We start from the raw sequence: 19895 nt of genomic DNA on the forward strand, positions 1-19895 counted from the left end.
GAGCTGATAAAATGGACAATGAGCATAGAATTAAGGGGGTACACTTAATGAAGTGGCCGGATGGTGTATATGCATGGCACTGTCAGAGTCTGAGACCACCCATCAGATATATAAAACAGCCTTTTCAGGAGATATTTGTAAGGGGATTAGGTATAAAATAACCCACTTGCATAAGGACCCCATCAGATAAACAGCACTTAAAGCTTTCATCTCTGAGAGAGAGGAGAAAATCAAGCTCCACTCTGGATTCAGATCTGAAAACATCCACAGGAGTTTCTGTCCATCCTTCCACTGTGAGACACTCAGCACTATGAGTCTGAAAGGATGTGTAGCTGTTAAGAAGCTCTTACTGAGAAAAGGAGACACATCAAACAAAGAAGCTGAACAGTGGACTGACCACCCCCGAGTCCAGACCTCAACATCACTGAATGTGTTTGGGATTATTTGCATTGTGAGAAGCAGAAAACGCAAAACCAACCACTAAGACAGCATATGCATGGTACAACACACACAATACTGAATATAATAGCATGTAACACAGCAATCCAGCCCCTTAGACTGAATTTTGTAGATGTGAAAAATATCACTGCAAATTTCTTTGAAAAACTGTGAGTCTACTGAAAAGAATGGAAGCTGTAAGGTAAAGTGTGGACTCACTAAATACTATTTTCTTTACTATTTATATAAACTATTTTCTGTAAAATATGGTTTCTTTTTTCCTGATCCTGGAAAATGAATATATATATATAATAGTATTACATTATATAATATAAATGTATTTTTATTTTATATATGTTTAAGAATGTATATAAATTTACTTAGACTGTAGCCCATCAGCTGATGCGCAAGAGAATGAGAAAGGCCCACCTCTCAAATAATATCTGATCATGGGTGGTCCTATGGTGGCCTCTTTCCAGGGATGAACAGGTTACGGGGGGTGGGGGGGGGGACTATGCATCAGCAGATGGGCCACCGTGAGTAACTGTAAATCGACAAAGTTCATCTGTATTAGATGTATCTGATAAAATGGCCAATGAGGATACGTGGTGTTTCCATTATTTTGTCCACCACCTTAGTGCTATGGTATGTGTGTGTATATCTATCTATCTATCTATATATATATATATATATATATATATATTATATATCTGTATCTATGTATGTATGCATGTATATGTGCGCAATAATGTTGCACATAAGGTATGAAAATAAACCTGTAATATTAATTAATAAATAAAACGACTTCTTTTTTAATTCCAGAAGTGACTGGCGGAAAGTACCGCGTCGGTGACGTCACTCTGCGTTCCACCAATCAGGTCTCTCTCTCGGTTCCGCTGCTCTTCCTGCTGGAGCCGAGCGCGGAAAAGAGACGATAAACAAAAAAAAGAAACACCTGAAAAATTACAAAAGCGACCAAAACACTGTCTCAAAACATGGACTAATGAACGGAGGATTCGGTTTGAGGAGGGATTAAAGCCTCGACGGGAATCAGGAGCGGGAGGAAGCGAGCCCTCCGCGGCTTTCAGACATTAGATCTCCGGTTAGCGTTAGCTTAGCTTTAGCTTAGCTTAGCTTAGCTTCGCATAGCTGCTGCTAGCAAGCAGAGAGAGAGAGAGAGAGAGAAGGGGTGAAAGGGACGATAGAGAGCTAAGAAAAAGACGAGAAGCGACTCTGAATGTCATTTTTGTGGGGTTTAAAGCTAAACAGGACGTTGTTTGTAGCAGAAGCCGCTCGACCCCTGGAGAGCCGTTTCCAGGTAGTTGTTAGGAAAGTTGGCTAACTCCCCAGTCCGGTCGGAGGCCTGCTGGTATAAAGACACTGCATGTGTCCGGAGTGTCGAGGAGATAAACAACCAAATTAAACCCCAATAAAGGAGAAGATGTCGGCCCAGGCGCAAATGCGAGCCATGCTGGACCAGCTGATGGGCACCGGCCGGGACGGTGAGTCACTTTACCCGGTTTAAGTCGGGGTTTTGTTTCTCTGTAACGAGGAAACCAAAAGTAGGAAAAAGGTAGCTCGGCTCAGCTTAGCTTAGCATAGCTGTCATGCTAAACCATGCTTGATGAGGGCTGCCTGGTTTAGCTTAGCTTCCCCGGCTGAGTGACTTAGTTAGCTAAGCATCCCACTGCAGCAGCAGCAGCTGCTAACCTACCTGTTGTAAAAGCCGGGAGTAATATTATAGTCACACTCTTAAAAAGGATGGTTCTCTAAGGGTTCTTTAGTAAAGACTATGGTTCTGTTTAGGACCAGGAGTCATATATAGAACCATTGTATGCTTAAATGGTTTTAAGCAGTGTGAAATGCTTCTTCAGACTGACGGTGAATGTGTTATGTATGGTTCTGTGTAGCACCAGAGAGGGTTCTGCTTCTGGGTACGATGTCAAGCTTGTAACAGTAGAAGAACCCTTTTTGGTGCTTACAGAAAAAGTTCTATGTAGAGCCTTATATAGCACGTTTTCTCTCAATCTAAGAGGGATTTTACCATGCAAAGACCCATTTAAGCATTACATATTTCTATGTGGAACTCGTGGTTTTAAATAGAACCGTTCCCTTTACTTAAGAACCCTTGAAGAACCATCTTTTAAGAGTACGTACTCCAGAAACGTAAGAATAAGTACTTTCAGGTTCAGTACGATTTTCAGTTCTGAGGTCAATATTTGGGGTATTTTTCTACTTTTTGAAGTGTGAAACTTACAGACTCAGATGTCTTTACAGTGGTGCTGATAGGAACCAGAGGTCACCATGACTACAACACTAAAATAGCCATTTTTTAAAGTTTCGGACCAAAACCTCACCCAAAAGTTTTGCTTTTCGATGTCTTTGGCATCAGACGTGTCTTCTTAACCATTTCTTGTCATGACTTTCTGGTAAGGACTCTGAAACAGTTCTGGACAACTGAGAGAAGATTGTTTACATCTTAACCATTAAATTCTGGAGGCATCTTTAAATATCAGAACTCTCCTTAAGTATCTTATGTTCAGCAGTGCTCATTACAGAGCGTACAGTTTGGGTTCAGCTCCGAAAAAGAGACAACTTGTGCAAATTGTGATGTTATAAAATAGTTATTAATACAGCTGAGCTATGCACAAAACACTGACTGCCTGTCTCATATAATATCTTTTACAGCTTGTCTCCACTAAACCCACCAAAACTGATGTCAACTCTAACATGTCATAGAAGCACAACTGAACTCTGTTCACACTCTATACTGAGTCCAATCATGATTTCTGCTTAGACCCTCAGTAGATAGTGAGGGTCTATCAGTGATGCAGCATCTCTGCTCACTGTTTCCCGAGTTTCTTATTCTCCATACTGTAATGTAATTGTTACATTCTCAGTTATGGCTGGATCGTTTTATGTAGTCATGTGCTGCCATCGGACATTCAGTGATGTGCTGACATTGGGCCGGATTCACGAAAACTTTCTTGAGAAGAAAACTTGTGAAGGTTCTTAAGACAAGCACTAAGAAGTTCAAATCAATGTTCTTAAATGCAATTCTCGAAAAAAACTTAAGAAGTTCTCAAAAATTCTCTTAAGATAACCTTAATAATTTTCTTAAGATTTTCTTAACAAAATCTTCATTGTTTTCTTATGTAGGCTACATTGCATTTTACCACATACCATAAACGACACAAGGTACGTTTTTAATTTGTATTAACTGTTGTGTTTAATCCAATCAGATAAGCAAAATGAAGAAAAGACAAAAAAACTTTTATACAGTTTTAGCAAACAAGAGCTGGGATAATGGTGGAAGAAACAGCCAACAGGAAAAAATCCTCATTGGAAAATACAATAATTGTGGGGTGACAGCAGAAAGCGAGAGACGAGATGGTCAGGAGCTAATAAACTGATAAATTTAGATGCTCACCTTGTCAGCTCTTACAGCCTAAGATGAGTGTGAGGCTGTCGTTAGGCTAAGAACATAATATTGTCAAGAATACCAACTGTTCTTACAACTGTTCTTAAGAAAATAGTTAAGAAAAGAAAATGAGAATTCTTAGTAAGTTATTTGAAGAATAGATTGAAAATGGTTGGTATAGTGTAGTGGGTAACACCTCAGCCTTCTACGCTGTAGACTGGGGTCCCACCCCCCGCCAGGTAAGCACCGTACACTATACCATTAAGAGTCCTTGGGCAAGACTCCCAACCCTACCTTCACCTACCTGTGTAAAATTATCGAGTTGTAAGCAACTCTGGATAAGAGCGTCTGCCAAATGCCGTAAATATAAGAATGGCATTTTTTCGTAGCTTTTTTCTTAAGAATGAAGAAAAAACACGCATTTTATAAGGTTTTCTTTCTTCAGGCACTTTCGTGAATCGGGCCCCAGCTTTTTAATGTTTTGTAATACAAGCTGCACATAAAGTGATGCTCGTTCTGATTCTGACATAACCAGCTCTGCGTAGAGCCGAGCCTCAGCTCGGAAAACCTAATGGGGTTTTTTTTCTCGCTGTGTGTCGATACAGGAGACACCATGCGCCAGAGGATCAAATTCACAGATGAAAGAGTGTGTAAAAGTCATCTACTGGAGTCCTGCCCTCATGACATACTGTCAGGAACGGTGAGTAAGGAAGCCCAGTCTCTCTCGCTCACTTTCTCTCTCTTTTCCTTCCACTCTCTGAGGTTCCTGAGACTACTCTGGAAGTCAAGTCAGTGTTGATTGACTTTACTCAGTAGTCAACTGAGTTCTATTTGAATTATATGTCAACGCACTCACACCCGTCAGATTCATCTGCTAGAGAAGGGGATCTGAAGCACACACGTTATAAAATGTTCTTACGAATGTTGCGTGCAGTTACACCAGAAGGGGCTCCAAATCCCCAAAACTGACAGAGCAGCATTTTAAACAAATGAATATCTTCCAAAGTAAGTAACAACAATTCGGGTGCAAACATTCAGATTTTGGTATCACTGTCAGCCATGGAGGGGCAGCACGGTGGCGCAGTGGGTAGCACTGTCACCTCACAGCAATGGCCTGGGTTAAGTTCTCGACCAGGGTCCTTTCTGTGTGGAGTTTGCATGTTCTCCCTGTGTCTGCCTGGATTTCCTCACACAGTCCAAAGACATGCAGTCTGGCCAGTTGGAGATGCTAAATTGCCCCTAGCTTTGAGTGTGTGTGAAATATATAAAGAAATATATAACATATATATTCTCACACATTCATGATGTGTGAGACTACACTTTTTTTTTTGTTTTGTTTTGTTTTGTTTTTTTCTTTTCCTTTCCTCTCTTTCTTCCTCTGCACTCTCTGAATCAGTGTGTTTGTGGGTGCTTTTCAGCGTATGGACCTGGGGGAGTGTTTGAAGGTTCACGATCTCGCTCTGAGGGCAGACTACGAGATCGCCTCCAAACATCAGGAATACTTCTTTGAACTTGACGTGAGTATGAAGTTGTAAAGTCCTGTTGAATCAACATGACAGGACCACAGTTCACACTGCATTCAATACATCAGTTTTTGTTGCTGAGCTTACCAAAGGCAGATATAGTAAAATAAAGTAAATATATATATATATAATATATAAAAACAGTGAATTCAAAATGTATATATATATATATATGTGTGTGTGTGTGTGTGTGTGTGTGTGTGTGTGTGTGTGTGTGTGTGTATATATATATATATATATATATATATATATATATATATATATATATATATATATATGAATAAAAATTGAGCACAAAACTGAAGAAAATTAAGGAAAAGTTTTGTCTTTGTTAATTGCGGCTACAGTGGTTCTTTTTTCCAACTGATCAGATGTGAAAAAATAAATATTGTGACTTTGTGTATCAAGAAAGTTTCGTGAAGTATTATGTTTTTACCCACCTCTAATTTAAGTGCAAATTCTCTGCATTCTTTCAATGTCCTTATTGAATACCATCCTAAAACACGTCCCTGTACTTTCTGAAAATGTCTAAGCTGTGTGTTATTCACATTTGTCTAATTTTAGCTAAAATATTTCATATTCGCATTTTTGAGAGATGTCAGCGTTCATTTAGGGACGATCTCTGAAGCAGATGTAATGAGATGTAATGATCTTTTTATGAAGTGTGTTGATTGCTTCTGTTCCTCCAGGCTGCAGAGCACTTGCAGTCGTTTATCGCAGACTGTGACCGAAGGACCGAAATGGCCAAGAAACGGTTGGCCGAGACACAGGAGGAGATCAGTGCAGAGGTCGCTGCGAAGGTAACCACCTTAGGGTTGATTCTTTTAGTGACAGCTGTTCTCTCTCCAAATGAAAGAAGGCATGAATTAAAATAAAAATGAATTAAAATATGCACCATCAGAGTTACAGTACACTTTTCTGAGCGTCATGACTGTTGTCAGTACGTCTAGAACAATTCTACAGTGTTTTTATTTCTCAAACACTGCCTTTGCTGTAGCCTGTAGAACTTTCTAGATGTAGAAAATTTCAGAACACTGCTTCATTCTAGAACGTCCTAAATGTAGAATATTCTGTAGCACTGCTCTGTTCTAGAGCATTGTAGATGTTGAACGTTTAAGGACACTGCTTCATTCTAGAACGTCCTAAATGTAGAATATTCTGTAGCACTGCTTTGTTCTAGAGCTTTGTAGAGTTTGTAGAGTTTTTTGGGCGGTGCTTCATTCTAGAACATTGCTTCATTTCAGAATGTTCTAGATGTACAGTAGTCTTGAGTACTACTTTATTCTAGAGCGCTCTTTAATAGTAGAACAAATCAACTGCATGTATTATAACAAGACAGATTTAGTGCAGTTTTAGAGAACCTATGAACAACAACCAGTTTATAGTAACTGTAAACTGCATAGTAACAGGTAGCTGATAGGATGGTAACCCGTTATGACATCATCTTATTGTATATGTATATTTTCACCAGTTGTTTGATTTCTTTCCTCCTGTTTCTTCTTAAATAGTTTACTTTTGGTGGATTTTGTTCGTTCCAACTTTTTCATGTCGTGACGTGATGTTTTTATCTCATCACCCCACCCTTAGCATGACACGCCATTATACACACAGACAATAGAAAGAACGATAATGATCAAAGATAACGGATCCTTATCTTTATAAAAGTGCATACGGGGAATTCCCTTGTGTCTTAACTTTCCCCTGAAACTCTATTTTCGGACTGAAAGGATGTCAGTTATGCAGCGTTTAAACAGACGTTTCGTACATCTGGTTGATTGTGGGTTTTGGAGGCAGTTTGTCACAGCTGGCAGGAAGTCCAGGACCGTTCTGCTGGGTGTGTGTCGCTCTTGTCTTTGTTTGAATGTGTCCATGTGTGTTTAAATGCACGTGTATGAGTTTTACTGAACGTGTCTGTATGTTTAATGTGCATTTTTATACATTGATCTCTCTTGTCTTTGCAAAGGGCAGTTTGGTGTTCCTAACATAAGAAAAGACAAGAAAAGAGTTTTTCTTACAGCCCCATTTACAAAAAAGTTGGGACGCTGTGAAAAATGTATATAAAAACAAAATGCAATGATGTGCACATCATTTAAACCCTATATTTCATTGAAAATAGTACAAAGACAACATGTCAAACTGAGAATTTTTTTTTTTTGAAAAATATATGTCCATTTTGAATTTGATGCCAACAACACATTTCAGAAAAGTCTTCTTTTAACAGCACTCTGTAAGCGTTTGAGAACTGAGGAGACCAATTGATGTGAAATGTTTTCTCATTTTTGTTTGATATAGGATTTCAGCTGCTCGTCAGTTCAGGGGCTCATTTGTTGTATTTTTCATTTCATAATGCGCCAGATGTTTTCAATGGGTGACAGGTCTGGATGGCAGGCAGGTCAGTTTAGCGCTCAACCTCTCTTAATATGGAGCAATGCTGTTGTAATACATGCAGAATGTGGTTTGACATTGTCCTGCTGAAATAATCAAGGCCTTCCCTGAAAAAGACGTCGTCCGGATGGCAGCATATGTTGATTTCCAAAAAGAATTTAAAATGTTGATTCGTCAGACCACAGGACACTTTTCCACTTCCCCTCAGTCCATTTTAAATGAGCTCCGGTCCAGAGAAGGTGGCAGCATTCCTGGATCCTGTTTATATACAGTTTCTTCTTTGTGTTTGAGTTTTAACTGGCATTTGTGGATGCAGCGATGAACTGTTTTCACAGACAGCGGTTTTCAGAAGTGTTTCTGAGCCCATGCAGTGATCTCCACTATAGAATCATGAATGTTTTTAATGCAGTCCCACCTGAGGGCCCAGAGATCACCTTTGGCCTTGTTCATTGCATACAAATGTTTCTCCAGATTCTCTGAATCTGTTAATGATATTATGTACCGTAGTTGATGAAAAGCAAAGGTTCTTTGCTATTTTACATTGAGAAACGTTATTCTTAAATTGTTGCACTATTTGATGGTGCAGTCTTTCACAGAGTGGTGAACCGCTCCTCATCTTTACTTCTGAAAGACTCAGCCTCTCTGAGATGCTCTTTTGTACACAATCATGTTACTGACCTGTTGTCAATCAACCACCTGGTGTTTATTTATTTATTCATTTTTTAAGCATTACAAAACTTTAGCAGCCGTTTGTTGCTCCCATCCCAACTTTTTTGGAATGTGTTGTTGGTGTCAAATTCAAAATGTATTTTTCAATAAGGCATGTATTTTAGAGTTAAAGTTTACAGTTAGAGCGTGATTGGTTGTGCTTTTATATTAATCCAGTGTCCTTGTTGCAGGCGGAGCGGGTTCACGAGCTGAACGAGGAGATAGGAAAGCTGCTGGCTCGAGCGGAGCAGCTGGGCGGAGAGGGAAACGTGGAGGAAGCTCAGCAGCTCCTGGAGAAAGTGGAGAAAACACGAGCCCTCAAAAAAGAGGCTGAGGTCAGTGCAGTGTTCACTCGTCCTCCACAGAGAACACACTTCTGCACATTTAAATGCAGTTACTGTTTGTCTGAATTGAACATCCTGGGAAAAAATAAAATAGAAAATGTGGCCTGTGCAAAAGTGACGGCACACTTTATTTTTTATGTTTTTCTGATATGTTAAATAAATAAACTGTACGACTGTATATAGACTGTCAAATGATCATCAGTGGAACTTGCCTTGTGTTCCCTGATGGGATCATGAACTTAAAAGGATACAAAGACATTTTGGATGCAAACCTGTCAGAGTCTGTAAAGAAATAACAAACTGAAACAAACCTGCTGCATTTTGAAAGAATACAAACTAAACTAAAAATGACAGTCTTGAAACAATCTGATTGAAATAAATGCCACTTGGTTTGGAATTTGGTTTTCTAAAGCTGGCTTTACATGGTGAAACTTTCATGCAACATGAGTTCCGTATAACTTGTCAATTACACAAAGCAGTTTAAAAAACAATCAAAGTTGCAACAAATTCAGTTACTTCACTGGTTAGCTAATTTAGCAGCTCGGTTTTTTTTTATACACCATATCGGTCTCACTATAAAGTCATCCACAAGGTGTAATTTACATATTTGTAACATTTTTATAAGCTTTAAATCAAAAGAAATGGCTCAAAATTAGTTGGTAAAAAGTCTGGTTCCATTGACCTACATTAAAAGTAAAGTATGTTTTTTCCTTCTCCTGTAAACTTACGAATTTTACTGTTTTGTTCTGAAAACAGCAATATATATATATATATAGATATATATATTATATATATATATAGATATATATTATGTATGTGTATGTGTGTGTGTGTGTGTGTGTATATATATATATATATACATACACACACACACACATGTATACACACATACACACACCAGCTGCCCTTTACATTGTGTGAATATTTCATGATGAATGGACCAATAAAAATGTTGTAAAATCACTTGGAATAAAATCTCTTTACATTAGCTTACATTGAAAAGTAATAGAATAAATAAAACCAAATAAAACAGATGTTTGTTCACTGACCTGTTTGAAAGTATATGGTTTGACGCCAACACACGATGCGATTCATGAATTTGAGACACTTGCAGCTGATTTGCAAATGAGTTGTAGGACGCTTCACATTATGCAACCCAAGTGCAATTAAGTTTCATGTATGTTTCAAGCAACTGAAGTTGCATAAAGGTTTCACCATGTAAAGCCAGCCTAACACAATTAACTTAATACACTAATTATGCCACAGATGTCCAGATACTGTTTAGGGGTCGCTGTACCAGAATAACAGGAATGATCGTCAGGCTGAGAGTCAGTGTCTTTGTGTGTAGGACATATATAGGAACTCCATGCCGGCCTCCAGTTTCCAGCAGCAGAAGCTGAGGGTGTGTGAGGTCTGCTCCGCCTATCTCGGTCTCCACGACAACGACCGTCGCCTCGCCGACCACTTTGGTGGGAAACTGCATCTGGGCTTCATCGAGATCCGGGAGAAGCTGGAGAAACTGAGGGTGAGGACCAAAATGTGCTTTCACAAACTGGGTGGAACGTTCCTGACTGTGGTTCTGTATCAGTGCTGTTAGAAATCATGGAGGTCTGAGCATCTGCCAAACATATTTCACCGTTTTTCACTTTTACTGCTCACTCAAACTTTATTACAAGGGTTTTGGTTTTATTTATTAATTTAAATTTGTTTTTATTTATTTGGTTGTATGCCATGGGAAAACGCCAGTGGCCGGTTGCACCAGCTGTGCGTAAGTTCAAACGTAGACTAGTTGTAACATGAGTGTTTACTAAGCTCAGGTTTATCCTTACTAAATCAGAACGGTTCGCACCACAAACTAGTTTTAATATTGAGCTTAGTAGCTACTAAATATTCACACCTCCCTCCTGAGCAGGTGTAAGTGTTGAGGAAACCATCAAAAAACATGTAGAAAGCACAATAAAGACTAAGAACACAACTTTTTTGGTTAACTAAGCTAAAAATTCTAAACCCTATACGCTGTGACTTTACTTACAGCTCAAATCGTCGCCCGAGCCTGGAGCTAAACACCACACCAACACTCCAGCTCAGAGACTCAGCAGCTGCCCAAACGGCTAAACTGAGGCTGCCGCTGTGTCGGTCAGTGAGAAACCGGCTTTTAAAAAGCTGCATATTCGGTTTTCTCGGGAAAATATTAAAGAATAATCAGGCAGTGACTGTAGATAATTAGTTTTATTCAGTTTAACTTGTACACATCGTTCTCTTCTATGATATGTGTTTCCATTGAAAAAGTCAGAGCAGCTGCTGCTGCGTTTCCATGGCAGCAGGTTCCGAACATGTTTTCATCGTATTAAAGAGACGAACGCATTAGTTAGTTGTTAGTAGTTAAGTCATGACTTGCGGATTTGTGGTGCAACCAAATTTAGTAACAGGATAGTTTGAAACTAACTAGTGTAACTAAGGACTCAGTGAAGACTTTACGCACAAACTTAACTATAAACCTACGCAAACCTGGTGCAGCCCAGTCCAGCTGCTTTGCACATTTTGTGAATATTCGGTGAAACGCAGACCGAAAGAAATTTTAAAAAGCCGACTTTCTATACGGAGTTTCTTAAAATATTAAGGGTTTTTTTATTCTTTTCCTGTAAATTTACCATTTGAAGATGTAGTTGAAGTTACTGTCTGCTGTATTTGCTAAACTTGTCAACTGACTGTCTGTTTTCTTTATCTTTTTGTCTCTCTTCATCCTCTCTCTCTAATTTTTCTTTTTCACTTGCTGCCATTTCTCTCTCCCTCTCCATTTCTGTCGCCTCCGTTTTTTTCTCTCTGTTCTTGGTTTCTGTCTTCCCCTCACTCTGTCTCTCTTTATCCGTATCTTTTCTCTCTTTCTTTCTTTCTTTTTAATTTTTTTTTCTTTTTATCTTTTTTCTCAACCTCACTTTTTTCTTTTTCTTCTCTCTCTCTCTCTCTCTTTCATTCTCTTTTTTTCTTTGTGATTTTTTTTTTCCTCTCTCCTTCCTCTCTTTGCATCATCTTGCTTTCCTTCTCTCTCTCTCTGTCTCTCTCTCTCTCAGAAAGCAGTGACAGAGAAGCAGGAGCGAATGAGGATGAGGCGAAGGGAGGAGAGGGACCGAGAGGAGAGAGCGGAGCGAGAGAGGGAGTGGGAGGTGGAGAGAGAGAGGGAACGTGAACGGGAGAGAGAAAGAGAGCGAGAGCGAGAGAGGGAAAGGGAAAGAGAGAGAGACCGCCGAAGGTGAGTTACTGTCCCCTGTGAGTTTGTCTTCACCACCTGAAACATTCAGAACTACTCACAGAATTATTGACTACATATTAAGTTTACATATTAATATTAGTATAAAGGTGTTTCTATAATATGTAATTAGTAATAATATAATTTGTATGTAAATTATATATTAATAATAACATATTACAGAAGTGTTGTTGACTACAGAATTATTTACAAACAGGAACAATTTATTGTTATTAGGTTGTTTTTATTAAGTTCGTGCTTCGAGGTTGGGACCCTTTCGGTGGATAGATTCTCTTGGTTTTAATTCTGTCCAAAACTATGCACTGTTTGTTATCTTGGTGCACTACATAGTGAAAAGGGAATAGTGTTAGACATGGCCTGAAGTACCGCATTTCACAGTGAATAGGGAATAGTTTTGGACACGGCCTGAAATAGTGCACACATAGCGAACAGGGAATAGTTTTGGACATGGCCTGAAATAGTGCGCTGCACAGTGAATAGGGAATAGTTTTGGACACGGCCCAAAATAGTGCACACACAGCAAACAGGGAATCGTTTTGGACACGGCCCAAAATAGTGCACACACAGCAAACAGGGAATCGTTTTGGACATGGCCCGAAATAGCGCACTATGCAGTGAATAGGGAATAGTTTTGGACACAGCCCAAAATAGTGCACACACAGCAAACAGGGGGTAGTTTTGGACATGGCCCAAAGTAGCGCACTACCCAGTGAACAGGGAATACTTTTGGAAACGGCCCGAAGTGGTGCACTACACGGCAAACAGAAAAAATTCGAACACGGAAAAGTTTCGGATGTAGCCCAAAACAGTTCACTGCAGCCCAAAATAGCGTACAGCGTAGGGAATAGGGAGTCCTGACAGACACAGCCTTATATAAGACACAAGTCTTATCGAGGCCACCAGTGCAGTAGTCAGTGTTTTTATTGCATCTCTTTCTCTGTCACTCAGGTCGAGATCTAGAAGTGGGGACAGATACAGGTGAGTGCGACTGACAACTGGCTCTGATGCCTGGAGTCTGCAGTAAAGCATCGCTGCCATATACTTCATTATATTTGTCTAGTGTATTTCTGTTAATTAGCCTAATCTTTTCTTTTCTCTCTCTCTCTCTCTCTCTCTCTCTCTCTCTCTCTCTCTCTCTCTCTCTCTCTCACAGGGACGGAGGGAGCTCCTCTCATCGCTCTCGGCGGCACCGCTCGTCTCGTTCTCGGGACAGAGAGAGAGAGAGGAAACACAGACACAAAGACCGACACCGCTCTCGTTCGCACTCGCACAGGAGGAAGAAGAAAAGGTGCAGTTCAACCACACAGACAGTTCACGCGTCCTCTCTCTGTTCTTAAAGCACAAACAGTTACACTCAACCTCACTTCGTCCAGATCAGTTCATAAACAGGACCTTTACCTGACTTACTATTATGAAACAAATATTATCTGTGAGCCCCAACAGGGAAATGTTTTATATCACTATGTAGTGACGTACCGGTCGAAATTCTTCTTCAGGTATGTGTTTGGTCATCGGTATGAGTTGTGGATGTTTCGTCACATTTCAAATGTAAATGAAACACAGAAGACCCTCAGTCACCTCTTTGCTGGTACTGAGGCGTAAATTACTGCGATATTTTCCAAATTCCAGCAGTGTCTGATGGCCTGAGGGGTGACTGTATAGAATGTACTTATGAGACAGATGACTTCAGAAACTAGATGAAGCTGAAGTTGGCTTCTTTTTCTACTTTTCCATGCCACCTTAACTGCAGCAGTTACATTTAGGTGCCCATACAGGTCCCAGAATGTGCTGCTGCACTATGAAAGCTTGAACAAAATAATAATAAAAAATAAGCAGACAACTCCAGCTTTGTAGAACTTAAGATGTGAAACAATAATTAGCACCGTTTTTGCATGATTAACTGGGCTAGTGTTAAAAACCACTGTTAACACAGGTTTATATATTGTTCAGTTTTGTTTTGCCTGTTTTGCCCAATAAAATATTTCAGATTTACTTTGTTAAAAATGGTTCCCTCTCTGTTCTCTTTCTCTTTTTTTTTTCCCTCTGTCTCTCTCTGTCCTCTCTCTTTGTTTTTGCTTTTCTTTTTTGAACTGTTCCTTTTTTTTTCTTCTCTCTCTTTTATTTCATTTGTCTCATTTGTCTCTCTCTCTTATGTCTCTCTCTCTCTCTCTCTCTCTCTCTCTCTCTCTCTCTCTCTCTCTCTCTCTCTCTCTCAGGTCCTCACACACCAGAGAACAGGAGCACTCTGTGTCGCAGGAGCGATGGAGGGAGTATCCAGGAGAGGACAGATGGAGAGACGATGGACGAAGGGATGTGGAGAGAGAGCTGGGCCAGAGAGAGCGGTCGCCCCCTTCGTCCCCGGAGACGGGACAGACTGAGGGGAATAGAGAGATCCGTCTCGCTGGAGAGAGAGAATCGCTCCAGCTCTGAGGAGAGAGAGTCGGGAGAGATATAGAATAGATAGAAAAAGAGTGAGAGAGAGTGAGAGAGAGTTATACTTTTAAATGGCTTCCTGCCCGTGTTCTTCGTTTCTGTGTATTTAGCTGATCTGTCAGTCTCTGGATGGGCTGAACCAACAAAACAGCATCAACTGCCAATTAACAGTGTATGCCGGTCCTGTCCAGGCTCCGCCCACAAATGCATTCTTTCGTAGCAACTGTTCCCAGGTTGGACAAGCTTTCCAGAACGTTGAGAAATTCCCATTCAACCTCGTGAGAAACTGTGGCGCACGTTTTTGTGTCGCTGCATAAAGACACAACAGTGGGTGCGTTTACATGCACGTAATAATCTGATAACTGCAGAAAATCAGATTTTGTCAGTAATCCGACCAACATGCACTTGAGTAATCAGATAATGGGGAAAACTTCAGGTCTACATGAGTCAGACAGTAATCAAATTTCTGCTTTGCAACCAGCCAATAAACTCACAGAGGAAGACGTGACGTAAACGTAATGTAAAACTCAAACTTGATGCTGCGGCTTTTACATTGTGTCACTTTACCTGAAAATATGAACGTACATCATCTAGAACATAAAGAATATATCCTTAATTTTATCGAGCATATAGTTGTTTTCAGCGTTGCTCCAAAAGTGTTTTGCTGCCATCTGGTGGAAACGCTGCTCACTTATTTCTGGTCTGTTTTCATACATGCACAGACTGAGAAATCTGAAAGAAATCAGAGCAAGAGTTTACATGCACTGAGGGATCTGATTACTGAGCTAAAATCCAGCTCTCTATATCAGATTTCTTTTAGATTACTAGATCGGAGTTTGGTGTTTTCACGACCACTTGAATATTCAGATCACGGCAGAAATCTGATTGTGATTGGATTATTGAGTGCATGTAAACACACCCAGTGTGACATTCTGACACCATTTTTCACATCAAAATTGACCCTTTTTTTAAATTTGTTCATTCGGTTCTCCTTTTTTTTTTTTTTTTGCAGAAAAACCCAAACGAACAGGCAGAATGTTTTCCAGTGACAAAATAGGAAAGGTTGACATTGGTCTCCTTTCCATTTCGCAGCTTCATTCAGGAGCTGAAGTTCATGAGCTCAGATTTCTTGGGTCTCTGTAACTCAGTTTGAGCTGCTTTTCGGATATCCAGCTCCACGTATCACGAAGCAGAAGATAAACTAAACCTTTTAATGTTTGTCAGAAAGTACTGGTTGCTGGGACACAGCTGGTCCATCATCGTGATTGGTGTCATGCTGGCATCAGAGATGACAGTGATTGGTGAAGTGAGCTCATGTCGCCTGTGATATTTAACAAAAATTGCGATAGTGGGTGAAGAAAATACCACTGTTTTGAACGTCCAGAAAATATTGATAGGTGTACATATGATCAGTTATACGTGTCCAAATTAATTTGACATTGGCGTGATCATTGTGTAAAGGCCTTAACCTAGCAACAGTTGCTACAAAAGAATGCGTTTGTTGTCCATAGATTGGATGAATCAAATGAATTGAATGTTCTCAGCCAGTATGAAGTCTGTTAAGTCTAGTTTTAGACTCATTTGCAATGGTGTTTCGCCACCAAGCACGTTTAAAGCTGAGGCTAAAGATTAGTCTGGCTCAGGGAAAGCTGTCCTGTAGGTTTCGGACTGACAGATACGTCTGATTTCTTTGAATTTTACCACATACACTGCCAGTTTCTAAAACATGGAGGAAGTTTAGGTTTAGACTGAATTGCAATGCGGAGGGTGATTTGACGTTGAATTTTTTTTACAGTCTATGTTTAGGCCTAATGAGGCTCCAGGAAACTGGCCCACAGTTCGACAGATAAATCTAATGTTTCTCAATTTGATTATTTGTATCTCCAGTTGAAGTTTATTAAGTTGAGTCATAGACTAAATTCCATTGCCTGTAGCGATTCACAATTGAAAATCCAGACTTAGGCCTAATCTGTGTTGGAGAAACTGGTCCATTCCTGGCAGATAGATCTGATTATTCTGCCTTCACATATCTACAGTTCTAATGTTTACAGTGAAAGAAGATCCCATCCAATCTGAGGTTTTCAGTGTAAGCTTGGACCATATTCTCTTAGTGATCTAGTTAAAAAAAAAAAATACATACCTCAACAGAGTCCTTTCTAATCCAGACCCTTGTTTCCTTTAGCCTGCCAAAACTGGTCAGATGTAGTAAACATATCATTGCGGTCCCATCCAAATCTGTTTTGTTTTTGTCGTTTACATCATTCGAATGGTCCAAAATTACCATTTCTTTAAAGTACATTACAGTAAAGGACATTTTTACTTTTTCTATAACATTACCATGTTGAAGTTTTGTCACCACGGGTCAGTTAAGGTGTTAGGCATTGGGACAGGACTGAGTATTTAAAGAAGTGGTTCACCAACAATATATATATATATTTTTTTACCCTTACCCCAAATGTGGTCATTTGGCCAGGACATGTTGTCTCAAGTTTGCTTCTGGAGCTGTGAGGCTAATGTAGCTAACGAGTAATGAGTGTCAGTCTTTTTGGGTGACCTGTTTCATCACCCTCATTACCACTAAGGAAGCAAACTTCAGACACCAAACTTGTCCTGGTCAGACGACTTTTGCTTGGTGGGGAGAATTGTGGAATTTCAATTCAATTATCATACAATTATCATGATAATAACTGCTCCTTTAACATTTTGCCCATCTGGCGAGTCATAAATCAGTGGACGCATGTTGAATATGGAAAGGAAGCTAGTCAAAAGTTGAAGTGCGTGTGAATGAGAGGTTAAGATAGGAACAGTCGGTGAAACAGTGGGCGCCTCAAAGCGGCAGTTCTCGAGCATCTTGAAACGGAGGAAGCCAACCAAAGGAGTCGGACATGTCCATCCCGTTTCACTTCAAGTTACAGCGAGTTACTAGAGGAATAAAGCATCTTGAGAGAGGCGGAGCTACCACCGAAGCTGTGTATTTTCTTTCAAAACAACCCAGTGGTGGATTTTTTTTTTTCTCCTTTTTGTTATTGTTATTGAACATTGACTATTGATCATCACTGTTGATGATGTTTATGCAGCTACTCTGAGGCCGGGTTCATTGGTTAGCGAGCTGACCGGTTCGTTTATAAGGAGGAGCCTCTTATTTTTAGGTGTCACCTTAATTGTGAGTGCCTCCTTAAAGGAATAGTTCGCTGGGTGACGGTAAAGGGCAATTCCACCAATATTATAAAATTTGATATTGAGTTGTTGGGATGTAAAGTAAAGAGTGGTTTGGTGTGAAATGGTTCACTGTAGAGAAACTTACAGATTTCTTTACAGTGGTGGTGATAGGAACCAGGAGTCATGATGTCTACAACACAGATATAGTGATTTTATTTACTATCCAAATCCACCAGTGAACCTACACAGGTCTTCTGAGTGTTTATATGTAATGTTGATGATGATAAAATAGTGATAAATGTGAAAAAATAAGTTTTCCTTTGGGACTATTTTGTCTTACAGTGCCCTTCATGTATCCCTCCACCATGAAGGTATTTTAAAAACACAGATTAGGTTGGAGGTTTATTGTAGAACTGTCATAAAACAGTGTCTGACCTCAGGCAGTGCATTCATAACCATTTCATGTAATAATGTTCTGTGAAGGAGCATTAAACTCTTCAGACGTCTGGTTCCTATCACCACCATTGTAACCAATTCTGACTCTAGAACAGAGCATTTCACACCAAATTTGTTTACATCTTAATCATTTAATCTTAAATTTTGGAAAGTTGGTGGAATTCCCCTTGAAAAGCATTGCTAATAGAATAAACATGTAGAGGGCAGAACATTTTTTGGCCTAATTTACTCTTAAAATAAGACAAAATGAGTACAAACCAGTCAGGAACTAGGCAGTCATCACTCTCATGTAATGAGTGATGCTGTTGATAAATGTGGATATAATTTCCCTTTCTGTTCGCTCGTTAACTGTGTGGTTCCGGTTTCATAGTACACATCCAGTATGGTTTAGTTTGAAAGCTGAAAAACTTGAGTTTATGAATTCATTGCTATGTACACAAAAGACTCGAGCAGCGATTTACTGTGAATGCAAAAGAGACGACGCCACTTCCTTCCAGGCATATTTGTACATTTGGTTACATCGCAAGCCAACTATTTCTCTTCTTGTTAACGTGTGCAGAACTTTTCAAAACTTCTTTTTTCTTTTCCTTTTAATTTGCTGTGTTAGCAGGTTCTCATCTGAAGAAATCTGATCCTTCCTGTCAAATACTATAAAATTTAATAAACCAGTCTGAAAAGTCCATGTTAAAAAGAATGATGGGTGTGATTCTTTTTTTTTCTTTCCCTTTATTATTTCGAAAATGTGTTAGTTTGGATGCAGTCTCAAAGCCAAGGTGGTGTTCACACTCGTACCCTGAATCTGATCTATTTTTATATCTGAATTCGAATAGGATCTTTTTAATAAATGTGAACAGCTTCAAAAAAACAATATAGTTTTTTACAGATTCAAAACATGTTCGTGTGTGGTTTTTCACTCACAGTACGATCTGAATTTTACAGTAACACGTTACTGTAGGGCATTGTTCATAAGGCTACATGACACTTACATAAGCCTTTCATGACAACTGACAAAAAAGTCCTGGCCACAAATTAGTTAGGAGTGGGAGTAAGATAGTTAAGTCCTGGCCACACGTTAGTAACACATGGGAAAAGGTAGTCAAATGAGCCGCTCTGCTCGATAAAATAGAATTTGTATGAGTATGGTATGTTTGTTTACCCTCGACAACCACAAATTCCATGTCATGACTTAGTAAGGTGTGGGAAAAAGATAATTAAGTCCTGGCCACGACTTTGTAAAGTGTGGGAATTGGATGATTAATTCATGGCCACGACTTAGTAAGCTGTGGGAATGAGTAGTTAAGCCATGGCCACGTCTTACTAAGGTGTGGGAATGAGATAGTTAAGTCCTAGCTTTGACATGGTAAGGTGTGGGAATGAGATAAGTCCTAGCCGTGACTTAGTAAGGTGTGGGAATGAGATAGTTAAGTCCTGGCCATGACTCAGTAAGGCGTGAGACTGAGATAGTTAAGTCCTACCCATGACTTAGTAAGGTGTGGGACTGAGATAGTTAAGTCCTACCCATGACTTAGTAAGGTGTGGGACTGAGATAGTTAAGGCAGTAAGACGCAGAATGACCTTTTTTAAACGCAAACATGTCAACGCAGCGTTAGTCAGAGCCACACTTTTATATTTAGCAGGGCTGTTATAAGCAGGGCTCGGTAATCATCAGTATTTAGAGACATAAACACCGCTCGGCTCCTCTTAAAGCTAAGAACAGCTGGACGGTGTGTTTTTAGGTAGCAGTGCAGTAATTACCCCGT

General features: G+C 39.7%; 1 protein-coding gene across 1 annotated transcript; it reads left to right on the plus strand.

The window, feature by feature from the left end:
• The first annotated feature begins 1322 nt into the window (after positions 1-1322).
• zgc:158803 (LUC7 domain-containing protein) lies at positions 1323-18826 on the plus strand. Its single transcript, XM_036560260.1, has 10 exons — positions 1323-1940; positions 4465-4559; positions 5278-5376; positions 6072-6182; positions 8667-8810; positions 10168-10344; positions 11891-12069; positions 13036-13065; positions 13241-13375; positions 14304-18826. Exons 1-10 carry the CDS (start codon positions 1880-1882, stop codon positions 14515-14517), a joined length of 1245 nt encoding a protein of 414 aa, XP_036416153.1. The 5' UTR covers positions 1323-1879; the 3' UTR covers positions 14518-18826.
• Positions 18827-19895: the final 1069 nt, after the last annotated feature.

Source organism: Colossoma macropomum, unplaced genomic scaffold (genome assembly GCF_904425465.1).
Source record: "Colossoma macropomum unplaced genomic scaffold, Colossoma_macropomum, whole genome shotgun sequence".
Taxonomy (NCBI): Eukaryota; Metazoa; Chordata; class Actinopteri; order Characiformes; family Serrasalmidae; genus Colossoma; species Colossoma macropomum.